At 33.3% G+C, this 26,154-nt stretch overlaps 1 protein-coding gene and 2 pseudogenes across 1 annotated transcript; 1 reads left to right on the top strand and 2 right to left on the bottom strand.

The window, feature by feature from the left end:
- Positions 1–5,662: 5,662 nt before the first annotated feature.
- Positions 5,663–6,760, top strand: LOC131615128 (BTB/POZ domain-containing protein POB1-like; the record flags this gene model as incomplete). The annotated part of the gene is made up of 3 exons (XM_058886626.1): positions 5,663–5,761; positions 5,903–5,946; positions 6,088–6,760. Coding segments are annotated over exons 1-3 (816 nt in total), but the record flags the coding sequence as incomplete, so codon positions are not given.
- A 57-nt stretch (positions 6,761–6,817) lies between these two features.
- On the bottom strand, positions 6,818–9,136 carry LOC131615129 (BTB/POZ domain-containing protein POB1-like; annotated as a pseudogene).
- An 11,580-nt stretch (positions 9,137–20,716) lies between these two features.
- On the bottom strand, positions 20,717–23,407 carry LOC131615130 (BTB/POZ domain-containing protein POB1-like; annotated as a pseudogene).
- Between the last annotated feature and the right edge of the window lie 2,747 nt (positions 23,408–26,154).

Consider the following 26,154-nt stretch of genomic DNA (forward strand, 5'->3'; position numbering starts at 1 on the left):
AAAACCTAGATACTATAAGGAAGTTATGAGGAGTCGAAAGAAGACTGAATGGCTGAAGCACATGAATGATAAGATGAAATCTCTTCATGATAATCACACTTGGGAATTGATCATGAAACCTATTGGAGCAAGGTTAGTCAGTTGTAAATGGATTTTTCAAAGTTAAGGAAGGAATCGAAGGAGTGACATCAAAAAGATACAAGGAAAGGTTAGTTGCAAGGGGTTTTCACTCAGAAAGAAGATGTCAACTTTAATGATGTGTTTTCTCCTGTTGTGAAGCATAGGTCCATTCGAATGTTGCTTGCCATGGTGGCACAGTTCGATCCTGAAATGGAACAGATGGATGTGAATAGGGCTGGCAATGAACCAAACTAACTCGAACATAGTTCGAAACTCGATTCGAAAACTAAATCGTTGAACCAGGTTCATGAACCAAATGAGCTGAGTATGAGCTAAAAACTAAGTTCGTTAACTAAATGAGCTGAACTTGAACTATACATAGTTCGACTCGTTAGGTTCATGAGTCAACTCGATTATATGTGAGATAGATTATATTGTATTTAAAAGTAGGTTTAAATATTTTCTTTAAATCTTAGTATCATATTTTATTTTAATCTAACGGTTTTAATTGATAATTTATATACTCTAGTGAGCAAAATATTTCTACAAATAATTATACAAATAAAATTATCATCGTATGAATTCCAATCTTATAACTTTAATTTTATTTCTATATTTTTTATTTAAAAAAATGTTAATTTAAAATGTCAAATCTATATATAAAAAAATATACTTTAAAAAATTACTTTTAAGTCCGTGAAATAAGCGAGTTGAACCTAACAAGATAAATCTAATCAGTTGAATCGAGATGTTTGTGAACTTCTAACAAGTCGAGTTTGACCTGAAAAAAAGTTCGAGATAAACTCGAACTCGAACACAAACTCGGTCAATTGTTAACGAGTTGAGTTTGAGCTGAAAAAAAAGTTCGTCATGAACTCGAACTCGAACTCGAACTCGGCCAATTCTTAACGAGTCAAACTGAGCTGAGGCGAGTTCGACTCGACTCGACTCATTTCCAGCCCTAGATGTGAAGAATGTTGCTTGCCATGGTGAAGATAGTAAATCAGTAATCGAAGGATATGTCGACTCTGATTATGCAGATTGTATGGATTCTAGAAAATCTATTTCTGGATATGTTTTCACTATGTTTGGCACAACAATTAGTTGGAAACCAACACTTTAGAAGGTTGTTTCTATATCAACCACTGAAGCAGAGTATATTGCCCTAACTAAAGTTGTGTAAGAAGCATTGTGGCTTGAACGTGTCGAGGTATCACTATTAAATGTGGTAGTCAAAGTGAAATACACCTGTCGAAGAACTCAGCATATCATGAGAGAACTAAGCACATCGATGTGAGGTTGCATTTCGTCATAGGAGTAATCGAGCGTGGAGAAGTCCAAATGCTGAAGGTTTCGACAAATTACAATGTTGCTGATATGATCACTAAGACATTGCCAAATTGCAAGTTTTTCCACTATATATAGTTAATAAAGTTGCATGAAGAAATACTGCATGAAATGTAATGATTTATGCATCTAGTTGGTACCAAACTCTGATTCCCTAACACCCTGGTCTTGGAGAGCTTCAACATTATGAAAGTGGTTGTAAAAACCCTGACATCTGCTTTTTCACCTAACGGGATCTGCTGATTAATTTTCTGGAAGAATAACAACTTCTAATGTTCTTAAATCATGATGATTGTTTGGGATGTTTCACACTTTGTGAATAAGATGCATTGTTGCAAGCTAACAATATTTCTTAGACATTTAAATAATCAAAATAAATTATGGTTTTTAAAAGCTTTTTGTTATTGAAATGTTTTAATGTTTTATTATATAAAAAATAAATAACATTTCACAAACAAGCAAAAAAAAATTGATGAAGAAAGTTCGAATGAACGATTTTATTTGATGAAAAATGTGACTCATACATGGGATAACAATACATGAAGATGTAAATTCCTATAAGATGAGATTATAGAAAAAGAAAGCAAATAATTGGCAATGATAAATCAATCGAATTTTCATTGAATTATAACATTTGTTATCCTCCCTATGTCCTCTAATCCTTAATACTTTGCTTCTGAATATGGTGACTGGTCTGTTCCCTTCCATTTAAGTTCTGTTGTGGTGTAGGCTCGTGTGTTGTAGTCTTAAGCCTTTTGGATATTCCAAACTTTTTTCTCGACCGCTCTTTCGAGTTTTCAGTCCACCTGGAGAATATCATTTTTTCTTAAGCCGCCCTTTCGAGTTTTTAACTTACCACGCTTTATTTTTTGGATCCCTATCTTTTGTCTAAGTTGTCCTTTTGGGGTTTCAACTCACCAAGATGCTTTTTTTTGCCTAGGTCATCCTTTCGAGTTTTTCACTCAGCGAGCTTTATTATTCTCTTTCTTCTAGGCACGATACTTCTTGACTGTGTCAAAGATAACTGGGTGTGTCAACTCCTCTCCATCCATGGTCGTAAGTAGGGGTAGCACGGGTCTGACCCGTTGGGCAAACCCGTTTTGCCTGCAATTTTGTGCGGGGTGGGCCAAGGTTTTAGGCCCTCACCCTATAATGTGACCGCCCCGCCCCATTTTTTATGTGGGCTTTTGCGGGCACCGAAATTAACATAAATTTTGCATTTTTAGGCTTAAAAAGTAAGGTGCCCGCGGGCTTAGCCCGCCCTCACTTTTTTGTGGGGCGGGCCAAAGTTTTAGACCCGCACCCTCTATTATGACCGCCCCGCCCCATTTTTTTGCGGACTTTTGCAAGACGAGCCTAAACGGGGCGGACATGCCCGTTTGTCATCCCTAGTCGTAAGGACAAAAGCTCTACAAGAAAAGGCTTTCTTCACAACAAATGGCCCTTCATAATTCTCAGTAATTTTCTCTTATAGGAATTACATCTTCATGTATTATCACTCCATTTAGGGGTCATATTTCTCATCAAATAAAATCTCTTTATCGAGCTTATTTATTATTTTGTTTGCAAAGTGTTGATTATTTTTATAAATAATGCATTCAAACTTTAGGAATAATAAAAGCTTTCAAAATCATACTATAAAAATGATCTAACAAATAATTAGATAAATTTGTGCATAGTGTACACATTCAAATGATCTAACAAATAAAAATGGGAAGAACAACAAATATCCTTTAATTTTAAAAATAGTTAAAAAAATATTCTAAGTAGCATAAAAATATAAATAGTAATTTAAACAGCATTAAATGCAAAAAATTTATTAAATTCTTATTTAAGATAATTTAAATATTAAATAGTAATTTAAAATTAGAAAAAAATCAAAAGCAAATGTATAGTCTACACATTCAAAGTATTTCACACATATACAAAATGAAAAAATAATTAATATTCTTATTGTAATGGAAACAATACAAAAATTGTAGAAATGATTTATAACAACGACTTAATTAAATGTATATCAGTAAAGAAATTTAATATTTCAGACACAACAAAGTAAGTTCAGGTAAATTCTAAGAATAAATTCATAAATAAAAAATAAAATCATATTTTTACTTTTTTTTTTTTATCAAAAATCATATTTTTACTTATTTATTAGTTTTTCCAAATTTTTTCCAACAATTTTATTCAGGATAAATAGAGGGAACATTGGAGTTATTTTCATTACTACTAATAGTTAGAGTAATACCTTCGTCATCCTCTTTCCCATTTTCCTTGTTATTTGAAAGAAAAAAAGTTTTGTGTCTCTTTATCAATCAAAGGATGAACAGTATATACAATACCAATTTAATTGAGTCTTCCATAGTAAACGAAGGTTCCGAGAACACCGATTTTAGCTTTGCCTTCAACAATTCTATTTTTTCGGATAGAATCATTCAACTCAAAATCATGAATGATCTTTTTGAAGAGAGTTGCTCCACAAGTGTCAATCAAATTTGTTGAGAATCAAGTGTGAGGAAGAAGTCTCACATTGATTAAAAAAAAGAAAGAATGAACACTATATAAGTAAGAGAACCCACACATCTATAACCTTAAGGTTTTAGTGGAGATTTAGTGTGTCTCTCACAAAAGTGTGTCCCAAGTAAAATGCTCCCTTGTTGACCCCCTCGAGTTGCCTCCAACAATAAACCTTGGTAAAAAGAGAAGGGAGGATATTTAGAAATACAATGATATATACACACATATTTTTTCATTTCATATTTCATATATGTTCTTGTTGTTTAAATGCTTTTTAATCATTTCATCTTCTAGAGTTGGTACCATGCTTTGAACTAGGGGGTGGGAATAGGCTGGGCCGAGTTAGGCTTTGCCAAGCCTAAGTCTGGCCTGCTATAATATGCAAAGCCTAAGTCTGGCCTGCTATAATATGCAAAGCCTAAGTCTGGCCTGTAGCCTATCATAGGCTTATTTTTTTGGCCTGGGCCTGACCTTTTTGAAGGCCTGATTGGCCTATTAGCCTACTTAAATGCCTATTTCATTTGAACATTTATAAATAAGTCATTCAACTCGTCTTTATATAGACTAACAAATTAAAAGATTAATGAAATTAAATGTTTGTTTGCATTAGTTTATTTGAGTTTACCTAGTAGCATAAATTTTGTGATATTATTTGTTTGAGAGAACTTATCGAAACAACTTATGACATTGTTCATAAGATTCTTTTCATCTTATTTTCATAATTTCTTCAAGATAACTAAAATTTATTTTTATATTTTTAATTCAAAGTAAAAAATTATAATATAATAATAATAAAATTATGGGTTAATGAACTTTTTCGTCCCTTTAAATATTACAAATTTTGTTTTTACTCCCTCCAAAATTTTCCTTCAAAAAATCGTCCCTTCAAAATTTTTTTTACGAACTATTGGTCCCTAACGTCAAATTTCGTAGCTAATCGGTGGCTAAAGTCGTAGCTAATCTCTAGCAAATTTGACGTTAGGGACCAATAATTTAGACGAAAAATTTTGAAGGGACAATTTCTTAAAGGAAAATTTTGCAGGTACTAAAAACGAAATCTGCAATATTTAGAGGGACCAAAAAGTTCATTAACCCTAAAATTATTCATATGTATTTAAATAGGCCGGCCTTTTAAAAGGCTTTTTATGTGGCCTGTGACCTAGCTTTTTAGCTAAATAGGCTTATAAAAAAGCCTAGGCCTTTTCTATTTATCTAAAAAGCCTGGCCTGACCCAGGCCTATGTAGGCTGGGTCGTAGGCCCCTGTTAGTCGGTCTGGCCTATTCCCACCCCTACTTTGAACCAAACGTAATTATGATTCAAAGAGAATTATACGTTGAAATTTAAGATTGATATCAAATGAACCACATTAGGGTTTCCACAAACTGAAAAGGAAATTTGTTTTCTATGTTAAATCAACGCAATCATACTTAAATATGTTTTTCAAAAGGGGCTGAATAGTTCAAGATTACTAAGGCGCACATTTTTCAACCGAATTGAATGGTGTGTATTAATGCACAATCTAATCAAATATGATTTGATTTGCATCATTATTTATCTAGCAAGAGTAATGATAAAAGATGATTACGTGCATAGGTGTTTTGCCTAAAAAATGTCACTGTATATATCATACATATAATGTCATATTATATATTTTATCTACCAAATTTTCATCATTTTAACATGCTATCTCCTGTTTTCTTTGTAGCAGACTTATTGTTGGACCAACCTGTAAACGATTGTGCACTGAGTAAGCCTCATGATGTAGATGTAGATGCAATGGTTGAAGCCTCCACTGCCGGATTTTATGATTTTTTTTATTTATTTTAAGAATTATTCCCTCCGTTCCTTTATAATTGTCATTTTTTAAGTTTTTCCACATACCAAGACAATCAATGATTATTGTTTGACAATTGGTTATAGCAGCAAAAAAAGCATCTCCTTGCTCGTTATAAGGACGTCACAAAGTATGTGTATTTATTTCTCTTAGTTTAAATAATTTATATGATATATGATACAAATAATTTTTAGGATATGGTTGATATATTTATAATCGTCTACTAAATCATTTTTAATTTTTAATGTTAATAAGTTTTGATATTGACCAGATATCAGGAGGATCTGATGGGCTTGCCACTTGCTGGGATCGTCGCATTATTATCCAGCGATGAGTTGCAGGTTGCATTTGAGGATGTAGTGTATGACTTTGTGTTGAGGTGGGCTCAAACCCAGTACCCAAGATTGGAAGAGAGGAGAGAAATTCTAAGAGCAAAGCTTATCCCCTTGATTCGCTTCCCATACATGACATGTCGAAAGCTGAAAATGGTCCAGAGTTGCAACGACTTCGAACATGAAATCACTTCTAAGCTAGTATTTGATGCCTTGTATTTCAAGGTTGCGGCACCACATCGAAAACAGATACTAGCAGCGGAATCGGCTTCCACTAGTCGCTTCTTCAGTGAGCGGTCATACAAGTACCGCCCTATTAAAGTTGTGGAATTCGAACTTCCACATCAACAATGTGTGGTTTACTTAGACGCGAGGCGGGAGGAGTGCGCCAACTTGTTCCCCTCTGGCCAAGTATGTTCACGGGTCTTCCAATTAAGCGGTCTGGGGGTTTTCTTGTCAGCGCACTGCTGTATGGACCAACAAAGTTTCTATCATTGCTTTGGCTTTTGCTTTGGCATGCTAGAGAAGAAATCTACAAACTTTAGTGTTGACTATGAATTTGCTGTTAGGTCGAGGCCATCCTTAGAATACATCAGCAAGTATAAAGGAAACTTTATATTTTTGACATGCAAAAGTTGGATTACATTTAGAACTCAACCGGTAACTTCGATTCTTGCTGATGTATTCTAAGGTTGGCGTCAACCGAACAGAAAATTCATAGCCAACCCTGAAGTTCGCAGAGTCATTCTTCGGCATGCCAAAGCATAAGCTGAAGAAATGGTAGAAGCTTTGTCGGTCCATATTGCAATGCGCTGGAAAGAAAAACCCCTGACCACCTAAATGAAAGGCCTGTGAACAGACGTGGCTAGAGGGGAACAAGTTGGCGCACTCCTCCCTTCTCAGGTCGAAGTATACCACACATTGTTGATGTGGATGTTCGAATTCCACAACTTAAATAGGGAGGTACTTATATGACCTCTCAATGAAGAAACGATTAGTGGAAGCTGATTCCGCCGCTAGTATCCGTTTCCGTTGTGGTGCCTCAGCCTTGAAACACAATGCATCAAATACTGGCTTAGAAGTGACTTCATTTTCAAAGTCTTTGCAACTCTGGACTATCTTCAGCTTGCGACAGGTCATGTATGGGAAGTAGATGAAGGGGATATATAATAAGCTTTGCTCTTAGAACTTCTCTCCTCTCTTCCAGACTGGGGTACTGGGTTCGAGCCCACTTCAACACGGAATCATACACTGCATCCTCAGATGCGACTTGCAGCTCATTGCTAGATAATAATACCATGACCCTAGCTAGTGGAAATCCCATCAGCTCCTCCTGATGTCTGATAAATAATAAAACTTATTAGCCTTAAAAAAATCAGCAATGACTCAGTAGACTTATAAATATACCAACCATGTACTGAATTATATAAATTATTTAAACTAAGAGGAATAAAGAAACATACTTTGTGACGTCCTTGTAACGAGCAACAAGATACTTTTTTGCTGCTACAGTCAATGGCCAAACAACTTCAATCATCAGGACATTATAAGGAAGATCTAGGTAGAGCAACGCGGACTCAGGTGTCATGGATATGTTCAGCAATATCCTGATGCAGTATGTCATGCAGGACGCCACACCAAACTTATCTGCCGCCATCAAGACATCCAGCAAGCTAGACGTTGAGGTCACACTTACAGAACTATTGTACATAAATTTCAAAACCTCCATGAATGGAGCTTCCTCTGAAACATTAAAATAAAATCAGCATTAGTAAGCAAATTATTGGAGAAAACAAATTTGAGGAAGAAAGTTATCTAAAAAGCTATTTATATATGCTTATACTAGATGAAGTGATTCTTACGGTGATGTGCGTCTGCTTGGACTCCCTCATCCCATTAGAAAAGAGCTACAAAATAATACATATAACTAAGCGAACAATATTCACAAAAAATATTCAAATATAATAAATAAACAAGAGATGTCCACCTTGTAGAAGAACGAGCTCTTTGCGGCTAGGATGGAGGAGCTGACATGCAATGTCTTCACTTTATCGATTGGAGAGTAGTCGATGTGAAGATTTGCAGTCTCATTAGCATTGGCATCCTTATCACCTATATTAATAATAACCCAACTCAAATCAATGAACAAAACTAAAAACTCAACATTTATTAAAAAGATTTGTTTAGCTTACAAGCAAAATAAAAGTGTTTTTCAGCTTAAGATCGTTTTGCTACACAAGCAATTCAGTTGGTGTAAGGGCACATTTGGTAGTTACTGCCAGGTTGTGCAATTTCATGAATTATCAATAAAATTATCAAACGTCAAAATCGATTTCAAAAAATTTAATATTATGATAAACATTGTCAACCATTGCATGTGCGTCTACACCTTGAGGCTTACTCGGGGCACAATCGTCTACATCAGGCTGGTCCGATAATAAATCTGCTACAAAACACAAGAGAGAGCATGGTAGTATGATGAAAATTTGATTCATAACATATAACCTAATATGCATAGAGTGACACTTTTTAGGAAAATACGTATGCACAAAATCACGATATATAATTGCTCTAGCTCTTGTCATAATTACGCAAACCAAATAATTTTTAACTAGAATTACATGAATCCACTATTGAAAAAGCTCAGATATTTCTCATGACTTCATAGTAGATAAAATTCTAAAGTCAATATACCATTATTACAACTACTGTTTCTGCCATTAAATTTGGCACCTTTTAAAAAAGGTATCGAAGTATAATTGCATTACATTTAACGTAGAAAATTTATCCTTTTCAATCCTAATGTGATTCATTTGAATAGAGTTTTAAATTTCAACTCATTCTCTTTGTAATCACACCCTTTTGAATTTTCTAAAACAAATTTAACCTCTTGTATCTCAGCAACTGGAAGAAAAAAAAACATAAAAAATTTCAGGATTTTGAGAAAAAATATTAGTATATACCATTGTGTTTCTGATTGTCATCCATTGTCCTTTTGTTGAGGCTAGTTCGATCAGCACTTATGGAGGAACTCTTGACATTAGGAGTGTGTTTGGATGAGGTAATTAGAAATTTTAAGGGAATTTAAAATTCAAAGCAATTCAAATGATTCAATTGAAATTCATTCATTTTAAATTATTTTGTTTGGATGAAGTATTAAGGTAATTCATTGTTAGATTTTTTGGGTATTTTTTTATAAAATATAAATTTTTTGGACCAAATTAAAAAATTGAAAAGTAGGGACCAAATTGCAATTTTTAAAAATTTGAAGGACCAAATTGTAAAATTTAAAAATTATTAAGGACCTATTTGCAATTTTTTTAAAACTTTTGGGGTCAATTTTATAATTTTGGAAAATATGAGGATCAATTTGTAAAATTTGAAGAAATAATAATAACAAATACATTCTATGAAACATGAGAGGAATTTCAAATTCTTTGGTTTTTGGTGTCATTTCAAAATGATTAAATTTAACTTAGATGAAATACTCCATAAATTTCCATCATTTTAACAATTCTTCATTTTTGTATCCAAACAATGGATTTTGGTCAAATCATTTTAAATTCCCTCCAAACATTACTTTCCCTCATTAAAATGCTTCATCCAAACACACTCTAGGGAAAACTTCAAAAAGATCCTTCGTGATTTCAAGATGAATGATTCTATCAGAGATACTGGAATCATTGAAGGAAAAGTCAAGATCTACTTCCTCATAACCTCCCTTTCTAGAGACATCTGAGTCCATCACGAATAAAGGGACACAACCGAGTTTAGGTCTAAGCAATATAAGATACGAGAAGACAGTGATAATAAAAATGCCCCCTCTATTTATGCTCAATAAAATAGTTGAAAAGGAAATTATAAAAATAAAAAATAAATTTATATATAGTTATTTTTTATTTTAGGACTAAATTCATAGAATTACTTTATATGAATTCAATATATTAGGAAAAAAAACATATAAGATTTTTTTTTTAATATTTAAATTACCATATTTATTTTTATGCTATTTAAAATATTTTAAAACCATTTCTTTTAATACAAATAAGGATATCGGTTAGTTTTCCATTTTTATTTGTTAGAATTCTCTGAATTTGTATACTATATACAAAATTTACCTAACTGAGTTAGTTTTCCATTTTTATTTGTTTGAATTCTTTGAATTTGTATACTATATACAAATTGACATAACAGAATGTTGAATCACATCTATGTGTCATACCCATCCATTCGCATTTCATCTAAAAAAATCAAAAATAATACAGAGCTAATTTCCTCAAACCTTACATCATCTTCACCACCTTTCCATAATACACATAACAGATCCACATTAAACCAGCCGAACTTTCAAAATAACCTCATCTGAACCGATTCACATCGCCATCAAAAGAACCAATATCTGCACCTCGCGTGGTATACACCACCACTTGCAATTTGTGCATCAACATCGCCATTCATTCATTAACGCAACCGACACAACTGTAACAATTCCTTAAATCTCTTCACAACTCGATTCACACCGAATCAAATTCCGTTGGAGAGAGAAATCGTGGAAAAGCAGAGAGATAAACGGATGAGAGGATGGATTGAAGCGGAGAGTTTGAGGCGCAAGAAGAGAGAGGCTGAATCGGTGTTGAGTAGGGGTGGCAAAACGGGCCGCCCGCCCCGCCTTAAGCCCGCCAAAAAACGAGCGGGGCGAGCATGCCCGCCAAGTGAAATTGGCATAAAAATCATGTCCGCCCCCAAGATGGCGGGTTGGCGGGCGGCGGGCTTGCCCGCCTATTTTTATTTATATATTTTTTTTATTTTTTTAATAAATTAATATGTTTTTTTACCTTTTAATTAATTTTTTCACTTATTTTTTAAAACAATTTTTTATAAAAGCAACTTTTTAACAAATTTTACTTAAAAAAATATTACATATATTTACAAATAAATATATAAAATAAACCATCAAGAATTGGAATGGTTAAAATTAACTAAAAAAGAGGGAAATTTGGATTAGGGGCGGGCTTTGGCGGGCGGCGGGCATTGGCGGGGCGGGCGGCGGGTTTGGCGGGGCGGGCTTTGGCGAGCGGCGAGCCTAAAATCCCAACCCAACCCGCCATTTTTAAGCGGGGCGCGGGCCGGCCCGGCGGGCCACGGCCCGTTTTGCCACCCCTAGTGTTGAGTAGATGAGGGAAAAGAAAAGTGGGAGAGGAGAATAAGCGTGGAAAGAAATTTGCGGAGGAGAAATTTGAGGGGAGAGAAACAGGGTACGGTCAAGTTGGAAAGAAGAAGTAGATTCCATCTCTTTGCTTCTTAGGGTTTATTAGTGTGTTTTTTCTTTTGGGCCAAACAGCTTAAAGCCCATTCGGATCCCCTATATGGACCCGTTCAGATTCTCACCATGAAAAATTTACTTCCTACCCCTACAATTGTCTTTCTACCCCTACAATCAAATTTTTTGGACGAAATTACCCTCGTATAAATAGGTAATTTTTTTTCATTTTCAACTTTTTACTGATTTTGAACAAACACTCTCCCTTCTCTCCACGAAATACGCTCCGGAACCCTTCAGAAGACTCTTCCGGTTCACAAAATCACCAAACCGGAACACATTTGGTAAGTGATCCGATTTGCAAAATTTCAAAAAATCAGGAAAAAAAATACACACCGGAACACATTTCCAAACTGTTCCGGTTTGTAAAATGCTCACCGGAACACTTTCACCAAATGTTCCGGTTTGGCCAAAATGCTCACCGGAACAGTTTTGAAATGTGTTCCGGTGAGCATTTTACAAACCGGAACAGTTTGGAAATGTGTTTCGGTGTGTATTTTTTTTTCTGATTTTTTGAAATTTTGCAAACCGGATCACTTACCAAATGTGTTCCGGGAAAGAAAAAAACTGAACCGGAACTGTTTTCAAAAGTCTTCCGGTTTGTAATTTTGTGAACCGGAACTCTTACCTCAAGTGTTCCGTTTTTGATGCGCGTAGGGGTGCAGATTTCAAATTTTTTTGACTTTTTGGAAAAATGGTAAAAAGTAAAATAATAAAATGGTTATTAGTGTTTGAGGGTAAAATTGCCATTTTTAAAAAATTGTAGGGGTGGGAAGGCAAGTGTAGGGGTAGGAAGTAAAATTTTCTCTCACCATCCTTGGCTGTTGCTCAATGGATCTTAGGCCAGTCTCCTTCAAAAGCCCAGCGAATTTTCTCACACCCCCTTCTTTGCATGTATTTTTACTTAGTTTTTATGTTTAGTTTTAGATATTTTCATAAAATACCAAAAAAATTATTTTAAATACTTGATTTCTTTATTAGATTTTTCATGATTTTTCAATATCTCTCTTCATCTCCTCACCCTCTTAACTTATGGGTGCAAGCTTTGAAGAGTTCATTGTGTGGAGGTTATGGTCTTATTATTCCTCTAACGAACCATCAAAGTAAAATCCCATGATGGTTAAGAGAATTAATTTTACTTGTTTTAGCTAAAGTTTTTGTTTCTTTATGATTGGTTATGATCTTGTGAATATTTTGTAATATCTTAACTTAACTTCATTAATATCATTGGATCTAGAATGTTGATAGGTTTGAAAGAACCAAATTCATAATATTAGAATAATGATATTAATGATAGTTTGAGTTTTTGTGTTTCCCTTTTCTTCTTCATCTCTTTATTTTTGGTCAATGAAAATATTCAATATCATTGGAATTCTTTCGAGCTCTTGATGAAGATTAGATCGTTACCTCTCTTCTTTTTGTGCGGTATCGATTTTGGGGGACGATTTACATATCGTTTCTCTCGCATGTATTAGCACTCAAATCGTTATTGACCGGCCTCGTTGTAGGGTGACTTCTATATAAGTTACTTGGCGATTGCTTAACATAGCGCTACATTTCGTCCCATATCGGAAAAAAGATCAAAAGGCAGAGATTGTATGACAATTGGTACACGACTTTGGAAAACTTATTGTGTAGAGGTTTTGATTTTATCAATCTTCTGATGAGTTTTCATTAACTTTGAACCTAAGTTCAGTAATCACTCACCATTGATCACCAATTACTAACCATTGACAATTAACAATTAACTTTACTTTTATGCCTTTTATTATCTTGTCTTTATTTTTTATGCTTTGTACTTTACATTACCATCTATCATTCATTATCATGTTTATGTTTATGTGTTTTTTTCCTTTGTCCACTTGGACCAAACTTTTACTTTGTGCTTAAAATATTAATAATCAAACTTAAACCCTAAAACATTTAATGAGGACTTGGACGTTAGTTACCATACCCTAAGCTTGGAGGATGGACTATTGGATTGAGACCTTGATATTGTGATTTTATTCTGTTTGTCTGGAAGTTCTTGGAGTTTACTCCAAGGTCTTGGGTTATTTCTCTTTGTGTATGCATGTGGTTCTTTAAAAGTCCTTGATGTTTAATTCCAAGAAATTGTTATTGAGAATTCATCCGTACACAACTGTTACTCTGCCCAATTTTCGTCTCAAGTTCTTATGGTGCATTTCCAAAGCTTTGTGCAAGTTATGGTAATCCAAAGGGTGAGAAATCTACATTGACTTCTTTATGTCAAGTATTGGCTTCTTGTTGGTTAGACTCTTCTTTTACCTTACACTTTTACTTTATGCTTTAGGATAGTCTCTTCATCTCTTTCCCCCTTCTTTAATTTTCAAAATCTACTCCATTTTTTCAAAATCTTCTTATGTTTGCAAACTCTTTAAACTCTTTCGATAAAACTTTCTTTAAAATATTTTTGCCCTTTATGGCTTTATCTTAAAATCTTATTTTAAAGATTAGGCACGAGTAATCGTCATAGTCGAGATGTAATACCCTATCCCCTTGATATTGATTGATATAGTCGATTCTTTTCCACTTCAAAGAGTTAGTGGCATACTCGTCGATCTCTATCCGATTTGGAGCCCTTCTTTCACTTGTGACACAAAGAATCCACTTGTTTTCATGTTCAAGTATGGTTAGCTAAGTTTTCTCCTCTGAGACGACAAAGTGTCTATCCGTTTTTAAACAAAACTCTTGTTTTCCTTTTAAGTGGAACTACATTTGCTCTAAATTCTCCACTGCACTAAGGAAGTATGTAGGTGTTTACTGTAGAAATTGGTAAACAACCGTTGGTCTTCCCAAAGCATTAAACTAAGGGTTACTTGCAAGATCGACCAGTTGATCTTGAGACCAGTTGAACAGCTTCGTGAGCCATTACATTTTCTCCTCCGACTCCGACCATTCCTAAACTCATAATGACAAAATGGGACCTGAGGCTAAAAAAACAAAAACCTGACGGATAAAATTCTGACGCATGCTCTCAGTCCCGACTTACCTGAATTACTGCGTGAAGATTCTGCCCTTGGCCAAGAACTTTTAGACGATATTGCTCAACTAAAGAGTCTCGAAATTTCTGAGTTCTGCAGGCTCATGGTGTTGGATTTTGAAAAAAATCCTCCCTCGTCTGCTTGACAATATCAAAATTGTGAAAGAGAATGAGGAGTTGGTCAAAACCAAGCAAGCACTAGTGAAGAGGAACGTGGACACCATGATAAAGACGAAAGCGGTAATCGAAGGGTTAAGGGCCCAGGTGGGCCAGAAATGGCAAGAACAAGCTCCCAAACGGGAAAGGTCTGTTGAAATCCGTCTTCGACTTGAGGCCTTGTCAAAGGAGATGTCTGAGTTGAACGCTAAGTTGGGGCTTATCACCAAACAAGAAGAAGCTCTTGCCCAAGAGATTGCTCCTACTCAAGCGGAAATGCTCAAAATGGCTGTGGACGCCATTGCTGTTAGCAATGCCACGACTCAAATCGAAGAAGAGATCAAGGTGCTTAAAGCCAAGGCAGATACTCTGGAAAATCAGACTACAAATCTTCACTTCGACTTGAGGACCTTTCAAAAAATATTCAGGCATTTCTAAATTTTCCTTCCCGTAGCCACCTGCGTGAGGCCTTTTATTCTTGCGTATTTTTTGTAATATTTTGACTTATGGTTTTTTAACCAATTCCCATATAAAGCTTTGTTTCCTATTTACCTTGTTTCTTCTGCACATTTTTTATGCTTGTTATGCTAGTTTCGAGTGTTACTTTCTCCAGCTTTTTATTCGACTCTTTACTTTATGCTGTCGAAATCGTGACTTCCTGAAGGATAAGTCTGTACCTTTTTAGGTACTTACCATTTACTCTAAAAATCCGTCGATCTGGGGCTAACTCTTCCAGTTCATAAGCATTATTTGTAAAGACCTGTATTACCTTGAACGGTCCCTCCCAATTAGGTGACTATTTTCCCAGTACTCTATCATTTCTATCCATAGGTAATATCACTTTCCAAACTAAATCATCTACAGTAGGCACAAGATGTAATATCTTGCCAAGCATAATTTTAAAAATCAAACTTTCTTTTGCACACAACTCTCTTTTACATAGATTTACAAAAAGGTTCCTGTGGAGTACCACAGATGTGAGGGGTGCTAATACATTCCCCTCACATAATCAAGCCCCGTACCTAAGATCTCTGCTTTTGTTTTAAAAAAAATCTTTGGGTTTTATTTCACTCTTTTCTCATTTTCTTTGGAAACAATAAAGCGCGGTGGCGACTTTCACTACTAAAATAATGAGTCGAGTCAATCTAGTGGCGACTTTCACTACTAAAATAATGAGTCGCGTCAATCTAATGACTTTGGTCTCAACTTTTCTCCGCTACACTATTAAATTTAAAAAATATAATACAACTAAAAAGAGTCAAATGAGCAGTATAATTTTTTTAAAATTTTCTTGCAAATAAACATAAAAGTATAATTAGAATAATGTAGTATATATGTATACAAAACTTATCATTATTTGTGACTGCAAAAAATCTAAAAAAAACAACAAAATCAAAATAATTTGTTAGAATTTCATTAGGGGCTATTCTTTTACACTTTTATGAAGTTTAATTTGACCTTGTGTGTTAGTTTTTAAATTAAATAAGTATAATTTATTTTTTTTAAGAATTGTTGAAATTTTTTGCTATATTCTTTTACATGGCACGAATTTTCTGCAGTACCATAAAAAGATGAAATTACAAACAAATCAAAATTAATATAAATTGTAAATATTATTATGAAATAACAAAAAATGTAAAGTATTTATACTTTTTCTTCAAATTAAATGATTTTCAAATTATTTGTGTTGGATGAATATAATCCGACACAAATAATTTATTGTGCCATTAAATACTTAAACGAAAATTATACTGAAATTGTTATATTATATAAAGCCATGAGGTGGAAATGTGGGAATGATAAGAGAGAATAGGATTATGATTTATTTAGCAATTTAATTTATTAGTTATTTAATTATTTGTTTATATTTATTTACTTAATTGGTGATGTGGGTTAATTATATTATGAATTTTTCTTCACCCACCTCCCAACCTTCTTGCCCACCCATGGTGAATTTACCACAATACCCCTTGTTTCGGAAGTTCATTTCCGAAACTGTACTTTTTTTTTAAAAAAAGGTGTTTTCGGAAATGCATCTCCGAAAACGTGTTTTTTTTAATATAAAATATTGATTTCGGAGATGCATCTCGAAATAAAGTTACATTTTCAGAAAATGTGGTGTTTCGGAAGTTCATCTCCGGACGCACCCCCCTTGGGGAATTCGGAAATGAACTTCCGAAAATATGTCTGGACAGAAGAAAATGAAAAACAACAACAATTCGCTTTATTTAATCGGGTGAAGATTACAACGATAATATTACATATAATTAAAGTTACATATTGTTGATCACAGGTAGGTGGGGATGAGTCAACATTTTGATAACATCGTCCGCCGATCTTTGAAGTTTCGCGTCCAACTCGATCGGGCCCTTCGAAGAAAATCGGTCGAACGTTGTCCACAAAACCGCCAAATCTTCGTCGTTCTTGATCTCAAAAGGTGTGAACTTAATGCCTCCCTCGTCGTTAAGCGATGGCGAGCGGTACTCGAGCTTGACAACCTTTCGATTCTCGGGATAGCGCAAAAGCGTGTTGAGCGACGGTATCAACTCCGCAAACGGCGTGTCGCGCGAGAAGCGAAATTGGAACAACATCGGGTAGCCGGTTTCAAAGTAGACGAATGCGGAGGGTTTGGAAAAGTGTTGGAGAAAAATGATGAAATAGTGAAGGAGGGAAATTTGTATATGCAGAAATATTTTCGGAAATGAACTTCCGAAATATTAACGGTTTTGACATCTTCGGAGGTTCATTTCCGAAGACAAAAAAAATTCAAAAAAAAAAAGCGCTTCGGAAGTTCATTTCCGAAGCAGGGGTAGTTTTGGTTTTTCGCTGGGGGTCACCCCTATAGGGAGGTGGCTAAAGAAAAAATCTTATATTATTTTGAATGAGCTTATGAAAATCTACGTGGAGTCTCCGTTTCTAGCGACATTTGAATAAGGGGCTGCAAATCGGGTCGTGGCCCGCCCCGCCAAAACCCGCCGTCCGTCAAAGTCCACCCCTCTTCCAAAACTCACATTTTTTAGTTAATTCTAGTAATTGCAATTTTTGATGATTTATTTTATAAATTTATCTATAAATATACGTAATATTTTTTTAAGTAAATTTGTTAAAAAGTTGCTTTTATAAAAAATTGTTTTAAAAAATAAGTAAATAGTTTAATTAAAAGGTAAAAAATGCTATTAATCTATTAAAAAAATATAAATAAAAATAGACGGGTAAGCCTGTCGCCCTCCAACCCGCCATCTTGGCGGGGCGGGCATGACTTTTATGCCCATTTTACATGGGGGCATGCCCGCCCCGCTCGTATTTTGACGGGTATAAGGCGGGGCAGGCGGCCCGTTTTGCCATCTCTAATTTGAATCCATCATGATTAAAGACTCAACTAAATTGGTGGTTTGTTGTTCATAGAATTTGTTTTATATACATTTAAAACCTTAAATTTATTTATCGGTACATTTAATCAAACTATTCGTATAAATTATTTTTTACAAATATTGATTTACTTTTGCAACTTTTATTTAATCAAAATGTTAAAAATGTTTTATACTATTGATAAATAAAATTTAGATTTTGATTATATAATAATATTATAAAAACATTATAAATTATCAATTAATCATAATTTTTAAATTGTCAAAAATTATTTGAAATTAATAAAAATTCATTTAAAAACAATACATTTTATAGTTTTGATTGTTTGAAAATATAAAAGCTTTTATAATATAGTAACACTATAACGAATAATACTTTTCATGACGAATCTTTCATCTTGAACATGCTAAAAATTGAGAGTATAATATATTCTGGGAGCGTCATGTTTGATTTTTTAAATAAAATAAACAACATTTTAGCTCGGTGTTATAATAAAATCGAGGTAACAAAACTATAAGTGAGTGATTTTCTTTATACATAAAAAAATAATAATAAACCCATTCTCTCGAGTTTTTTGGAGAACCAAGATAATATAATTATAAGGTATATTGCATCGAATCCCTGTTGCTATCTCCTACTCCATTTTCAATATACTTATAAAGGTTTCTTAATAAGTTTGGTTGTTGATGAGTTTTAAGAAGACCCTTAATGCCTCTAGGACCTAGAAGATGGTCCATTCATTGTTATTAAGATTGGGTGAAAAAAATATTTAAAAACCCAAACAAAAATTTGTAAATGCAAAATTGTTAGCTGTATTTTCGATGCCCAAAAAGATGTAAGAAGTTCTAGTGAAATTTAAGAAATTTTTTAGATGAGCAAACTGATTTCGACAAACTATTTTTTTAGAGACATTAAGAAGACCCTTAATGCCTCTAGGACCTTAGAAGATGGTCCAAGATTCATTGTTATTTAGATTGGATGAAAAATATATTTAAAAACCCAAACAAAAATTTGTAAATGCAAAACTGTTGGTTGTATTTTCGATGCCCAAGAAGATGTAAGATGTTCTAGTGAAATTTAAGAAATTTTTTAGATGAACAAACTGATTTTCTTTTTAGTTAGTGAAAACCCTAATGTGGTTCATTTGATATGAGTTTTAAATTTCAACTCATTCTCTTTTTTTCTAGATTAATTTTCAAATAAACACGCAGCGCTTTGAAATGAGCAACAATCAAATTATGTTATCACTTAATTTTGAATTTTTTAAAACAAATTTGACCTCTTGTATCTCACCAACTAGAAGAAAAAAAACACAAAAATTGTAACTCATATTCTCATTTTCCCCCTCTGATTTGTAGATAAAATTTGAAATGAACAAAGAAGGTACACCAATTGAATGAATCACAATAACATTTGGTTTATACCATGGTACCAAAAAATTTATTTAAACAAAAAAAAAAGACATCAAGAATAATATCATAAACACCCACGAAATGAACACCATTCAAAATATATAAACACTCATTTTCGAATAGTATAAAGTGAATTATACCTCTTGTATCTCAAAAATTGAAAAAATAAAAAACACAAAAAAGGTTAAGAGTTTTCGAGAAAAAATATTAGTGTTTATGAATGTCATCCCTTCTCCTTTTACCGAGGTTAGTTTGACGGGCACTTATGGAGCAACTCTTGACGTTAGGGAAAATTCCAATGAAATCATTCATGATTTCAAGTTAAATGTTTCTATCCAAAAATCTAGAATTGTTGAAGGCAAATCTAAGATATGCATCCTCATAACCTCCATTTCTAAGAAAATCCAAGTTCATCAAGATTAAAGACTCAACTAAATTGATTTCTTGATAGTGATTGATAAAGTGACACAGAAGTGAAGAGCATGGAAGAAAAAGAAAAATGAGTGATTAAAGTTATAACTCTCAACTATGAGAAAACAATGTGAATGAAAATAACTCAAATGTTCATCTATTAATACTCAATAAAATTATTGAAAAATAAATTGTCAAAAATAATAAATAAATAAATAAATAAATAAATAAAAATATGATAAAATCTTTGATTGGGAAAGTCCCTTGACTGTGTACATTACACATTTGTTTTTAATTTTTTTTTCTAATTGTAAATTACTATTTTATTGGGAAATCGTTTGAATGTGTACATTACACATCTGTTTTTATTTTTTTCTTTCTAAATTTAAATTTCTATTTTCTATTTAAATTAAGAATTTAATAAAGTTTTGGGAAATCCGTTGAATATGTACATTACAAATTTGTTTTTAATTTTTTTACTTCTAATGTTAAATTACTATTTTATATTTAAATTAATAATTTATTAAATTTTTCACGTTTAATGCTGCTAAATTACCATTTTTATTTTTAAACTATTTTTTATAATACAAATAAGAATATTTGTTATTTTTATTTGTTAGAATCCTTTGAATGTATACACTATAGACACGTTTACTTAACTAATCGTCTACATGTGCGATGAACCAGAATATTCAATCACATCGGTTAATTTGAAGAAAAAAAATACAAGCCATTTCAACAAACATCTTCAAGTAAACTCAATGCCTTGAACTCAACACAATGCATCGACGTTGTTTCACTCTCTTCAAGACTATTAAAATAACAGAGGGTTAAAGGGAAATAAGAACAAGTGCTACAAAATAACATAACGATAAAACTACAAGAATATTAAAAACTAACTAGTTTCTAATCGTTAGCTCTACTCTAAGATGGAGAACATCATTGATAAAGAAGAGGTTGTCCTGAGCCATGAACGATGTCCATGGTGTAGAAAAAAAATTCCTGAAACCGACTGCTGCTCTTCCCCCGGTAAATATACAGTTGCCTTTATACTTGCTGATGTATTCTAAGGTTGGCCTCGACCGAACAGCAAATTCATAGTCAGCACTGAAGTTCACAGAGTCTTTTTTATGTGTACCAAAACCAAAGCCGAAGCAATGGTAGAAGCTCTGTTGATCCATACTACAATGCGCTGACAAGAAAAACCCCTGACCACATAAACGGAAGATCTGTGAACAGACCTGGCCATAGGGAAACAAGTTGGCACACTCTTGTCGCCTTAGGTCTAAGTAGACCACACACTGTTGCTGTGGAAGTTCGAATTCCACAATTTTAATAGGACGGTACTTGTATGACCTCTCAATAAAGAAGCGACTAGTGGAAGCCGATTCCGCTGCTAGTATCTGTTTACTGTGTGGTGCCTCACCCTTGAAATATAAGGCATTAGATACTAGCTTAGAAGTGACTTCTTGTTCGAAGTCGTTGCAACTCTGGACCATCTTCAGCTTGCGGCAGGTCATGTATGGGAAGCGGATGAAGGGAATAAGCTTTTTCTTAGAATTTCTCTCCTCTCTTCTAGACTAGGGTACTGGGTTCGAGCCCACTTCAACACGAATTCATACACTGCATCCTCAGACGCCACCTGCAGCTCATCGCTAGATAGTAACGCCACGACCCCAGCAAGTGGCAACCCCATTAGCTCCTCCTGATGTCTGACCAATAATAAAACTTATTAGCATTAAAAAAATAGCAATGAATTTAGTAGACAATTATAAACATATCAACCATATTTTAAATATCATCTGCAACATATATCATATAAATTATTTAAACTAAGTGGAATAAAGAAACATACTTTGTGACATCCTTGTAACGGGCTATGAGATATTGTTTTGCTGCTACAACCAATGGTCGAACAACATCATCCATCAGGACACTATAAGGAAGCTATAGGTAGAGCAACGCAGACTCTGGTATCATGGGTATGTTCAACAATACCCGAATGCAGTAGCTCATGCACGACGACACACCGAACTTGTCCGCCGCCATCAAAACATCCAGTAAGTTAGGCGGCGAGGTCACGCTCAGAGAACTGTTGTACATAAATTTCAAAAGTTCCATGAGTGGAGCTTCCTCTGAAACATGAAAATTAAACCATCATTAGTAAGCAAACTATTGGAGAAAACAAATCTAATTAAGAAAATAATCTAAAAGCTTTTTAAATATGTTTGTACCAGATGTAGTGATTCTTACGGTGATGTGTATCTGCTTGGACACCCTTATCCCATTAGAAAAGAGCTGCAAAATAATAGACATAACTAAGCAAAGAATATTTACCAAAAATATTCAAATATATTAAATAAAGAAGAGATGTATACCTTGTAGAAGAACGTGCTCTTCGCGGCTAGGATGGAGGAGTTGACATACAATGTCTTCACTTTAACGATTGTGGAGTAGTCTATGTGAAGATCTGCAGCCTCATCACCTTTATTAATAATAAACCACCTCAAACCAATGAACACAACTGAAAACTTAACAATAATTAAAAAGAAATGTTTAGCTTGCAAGCGAAAGAAAAGTGTTTTTTAGCTTAAGATTGTGTTTTCACACAAACAATTCAATCAGTATACGAGCATATGACTTACAATTATTACTAGATTTTACAATTTCATGGATTATCAATAAAATTATCAAACATCACAATCAGTGTAAGAAAATTTAATATTTTGATAAACACTGGTAAATCAACTGCAAGATAATGCCTCCACGAGTTAAAATAAATAAAAAAATCATAAAAAATGAGAATTTATAAGAGATTATCCAAGTACCGGCATTGGAGAATTCAACCACATCCGCGTTTGCATCCTCTTCAAGCTTATGCACCGTACAGTCGTCTACATCAGATTTGCCCGATAACAAATCTGCTATCAAAAACACGAGAGAACATATGTTAGTAAGATGAAAAAAGTGTTGAAAAATATATAACCTATTCATCAAATCATGTTTGGTCGATGTTCTGGGTCCTATCATAATGATGCAAAACAAATCATATTTATCTAAATCACAAGGATCCAGTATTGCAATTTATTTAGACATAATTCATAATAAAAAGAATATTTATAAACCTCATATATTGCTCTTGACTTGACAGTAGACAAAATTGAGAACTTATCAACATTATTTTTACGACCACTAGATGCACCATTAAATTTGGTATAGTATTGTTAGAAACGTGGTTCATTAGATTTGGGATTTAAATTTCAATTAATATCCTCTTTTTTCCCCTCTGACTTCACCATTAATTGAATCACACAGAAATTTGATTCAAAGCATTGTAGAAACTCTACAAGATGAAATGAATAAAAAAATATTAGGGTATTACCATTGTCTGTCTGAAAGTCATCCATTTTCTTTTTGTCGAGGCTGGTCTGATTGGCGCATGTGGAGGAACTCTTGACATTAGAAGGAACTTCAATAAGATCACTCATAATTTTCAGTTGAATGATTCTATCAGAGAATTTAGAATCATTGAAGGCAAAACCAAAATCTGTGTCCTCAAAATCTCCGTTTCTTGAGACATCCAAGTCCATCACGAATAAAGACACGAAACTTTTACAATGAAGAACAAGGAAAACGAGAAAGAAGACGGTCAAAGTGAAAAGTATAGCTCCAACTATGAGAATACCTCAAATGCTCCACTAGTTATATTGGATAAAAATGTTGAAAATGAAATTGTAAAATTAAATAAATAAGTAAATGTATGATTTTTTCTGGCTTAGTTCATAGAATTCACTTCAAAATACTAATATTTTTCTTATGCTATTTAGAGAAAAAAACTTAATTAGAATTGTATTAGTTGTATTCTTTATAAGAATGTTAATTATTTTTTAAAATTCTATTTGTGTTGTTTGACTGTGTACACTGCACATTTGTTTTTTATTTATTTATAAATAAGGATTATTTATAATACAAATAAGGATTATTGTTATTTTACCATTTTTATAATACAAATAAAGATTATTGTTATTTTTACCATTTTTATTTCTTAAAATCCTTTGAATGTGTATATACACAAGACTATTTGTAATACAAAAAAGGATTATTGTTATTTTTACCATTTTTATAATACAAATAAGGTTAATTTTTATTTTTACCATTTTATTTGTTAGAATTCTTTAAATATGTAGTATATGCACAAATTTCAGAACTAGTCGTGTACGATAAACACTGGAATGTTCAATCACATATTTCAAATTAAAAGAAAAATACAATTAAATTGAGCAATATTATTTTTAATTTATAAACAAATATGAAAGTAAAATTAGAATTATATTGTATGTATATGTAAACCAAATAATTTACCACCATTTGTTATTGCAAAGATATCACAAAAAAAACATCAAAATAAAAATAATTTGTCGCAGTCGTGAAGGCCATTTGTGTGTATTAGTTTTAATTTTTATTATTTCTTTCAACTAACACATTTTTAATTAAATAAGTAGTTTTTTTTTTTAATAATTCTTGAAACTATGCGATAAATTCTTTCTGCACAGTAGTAGTTGAATCTTTCTATACTTCAATAATGAAGATGAAGTTTTGTGAATATTATTATTAATTAAACAAAAAAGTAAAGTATTTATTCTTCAAATAAAATCATCTTCAAATTATTTATGTCGGACGATTCTTTAATTCAGGTTGCGTCTACATGGCATGAACCTTCAAATTGGTATCGTTGTTTGGATATTAAGGATGATTGTCGTTAATACCAAAGATAACTCGATTTAGAAGATTATTTGACGATGAATAATTGATCGCAAGTAAATGGAAAATTGAGACAACAGGATAGATTTTGTTATAACGGATAGATTTTCATTGCATAATACCATAATTGTTTTATAGAGCAAGTTAATCACATGCTAACTAATCATTGCCAATAGAATCTATAAAAAATAATTCCTCGTCATTCTTAAAAGCTGACAAAAGACAAAACAAAGACAGCAACAAAAAAAAAAGGACAAGTTTATCTTTTATCCTAGAAAGCCTATCACAGTACCCCTTCTTCAAAGTATGGATGAAAATTTGGAAGCTACATCATAATAGAAGTTTCATGTTGCCTGGTTGATGACATGTATTTGTGTATGTTTTATTATCATTTCGTTTTATATTTATGTTGATGAGAAATTAAGACACAATAATAGACCAATATGCAACGGATATAAATTTTTTCACATTTGTAGAAATCTTGAGGATCAACAATAAATATAAGACGGCAAAATAAATGCACAAAAGAACACCGATAATTTTAACGTGGAAAACCCTTCAATTTGAGAGTAAAAACCACGAGTCGTCCAAACCAAAGAAATAGCTCCACTATAATCAATTGAGGATACAATAGAGTTTTAAAGTGATTCACAAACAAGTACTAACAACCGCAAATCACAAAGCACAATTAACTTACAAATAAGAATCAAAAAGCTGAAAAAATAACTCAAATCTGCAGCTCCAATGCGATGCCAATATCTCTCAGCTCAGACATTGTTTTCAAATTCTAAATGGTCAAAAGTTAGATATATCAGTTGCGAACACGCCCATAAAATTTTAGCCCGATCCAACGGTTAATGAATCGGTGATCGTCGATTTAGTGAGACTGGTGCAGAAAAAAACGGGAATGAGTTTCTTTCCTCTTTTCTCTCTTTTGAATCCTTATTTCTCTCTCTCTCTCTCTCTCTCTCTCTCTCTCTCTCTCTCTCTCTTAACCCTAAATTGACACTCTCCACTTAAATAAGTTAGATAAATGGACTATTGATATTTGGGCTTTTCTCCACATAGGAACACAAACCCAACAAATCTCCCCCTCACAACTATGTGGAGGAAATCTCCAAACCGGCGATATCACAACAAACTTCAAACTTCCCTCTTGGTAATGCTTTAGTCATCATATCAGAACCATTATCATCTATATGAATTTTAGCTAACTCCAACAACTTAGCATCCAAAACATCACATATCCAATGATATATCACATCAATGTGTTTTGACATATTATGAAAAGTTGGATTCTTACCAAGATGAATAGCACTTTGGCTATCAACAAATAACACATATTTGTCTTGAATAAAAGCAAGCTCTTGCAAAAATTTCTTCAACCATAATAGCTCTTTGCATGCTTCGGTAATGTCAATGAACTCAACCTCTGTAGTAGACAATGCTACACACTTTTGCAATCTGGATTGCCAAGCCACAACCCCCCTGCAAATTTAATCATGTTGCCCAAAGTGGACTTTCTGGAATCAATATCTCCAGCCATATCAGAGTCAGAGTACACCACTAGAGTATG

This window comes from Vicia villosa, linkage group LG6 (assembly GCF_029867415.1).
Source record: "Vicia villosa cultivar HV-30 ecotype Madison, WI linkage group LG6, Vvil1.0, whole genome shotgun sequence".
NCBI classification, from domain to species: domain Eukaryota; kingdom Viridiplantae; phylum Streptophyta; class Magnoliopsida; order Fabales; family Fabaceae; genus Vicia; species Vicia villosa.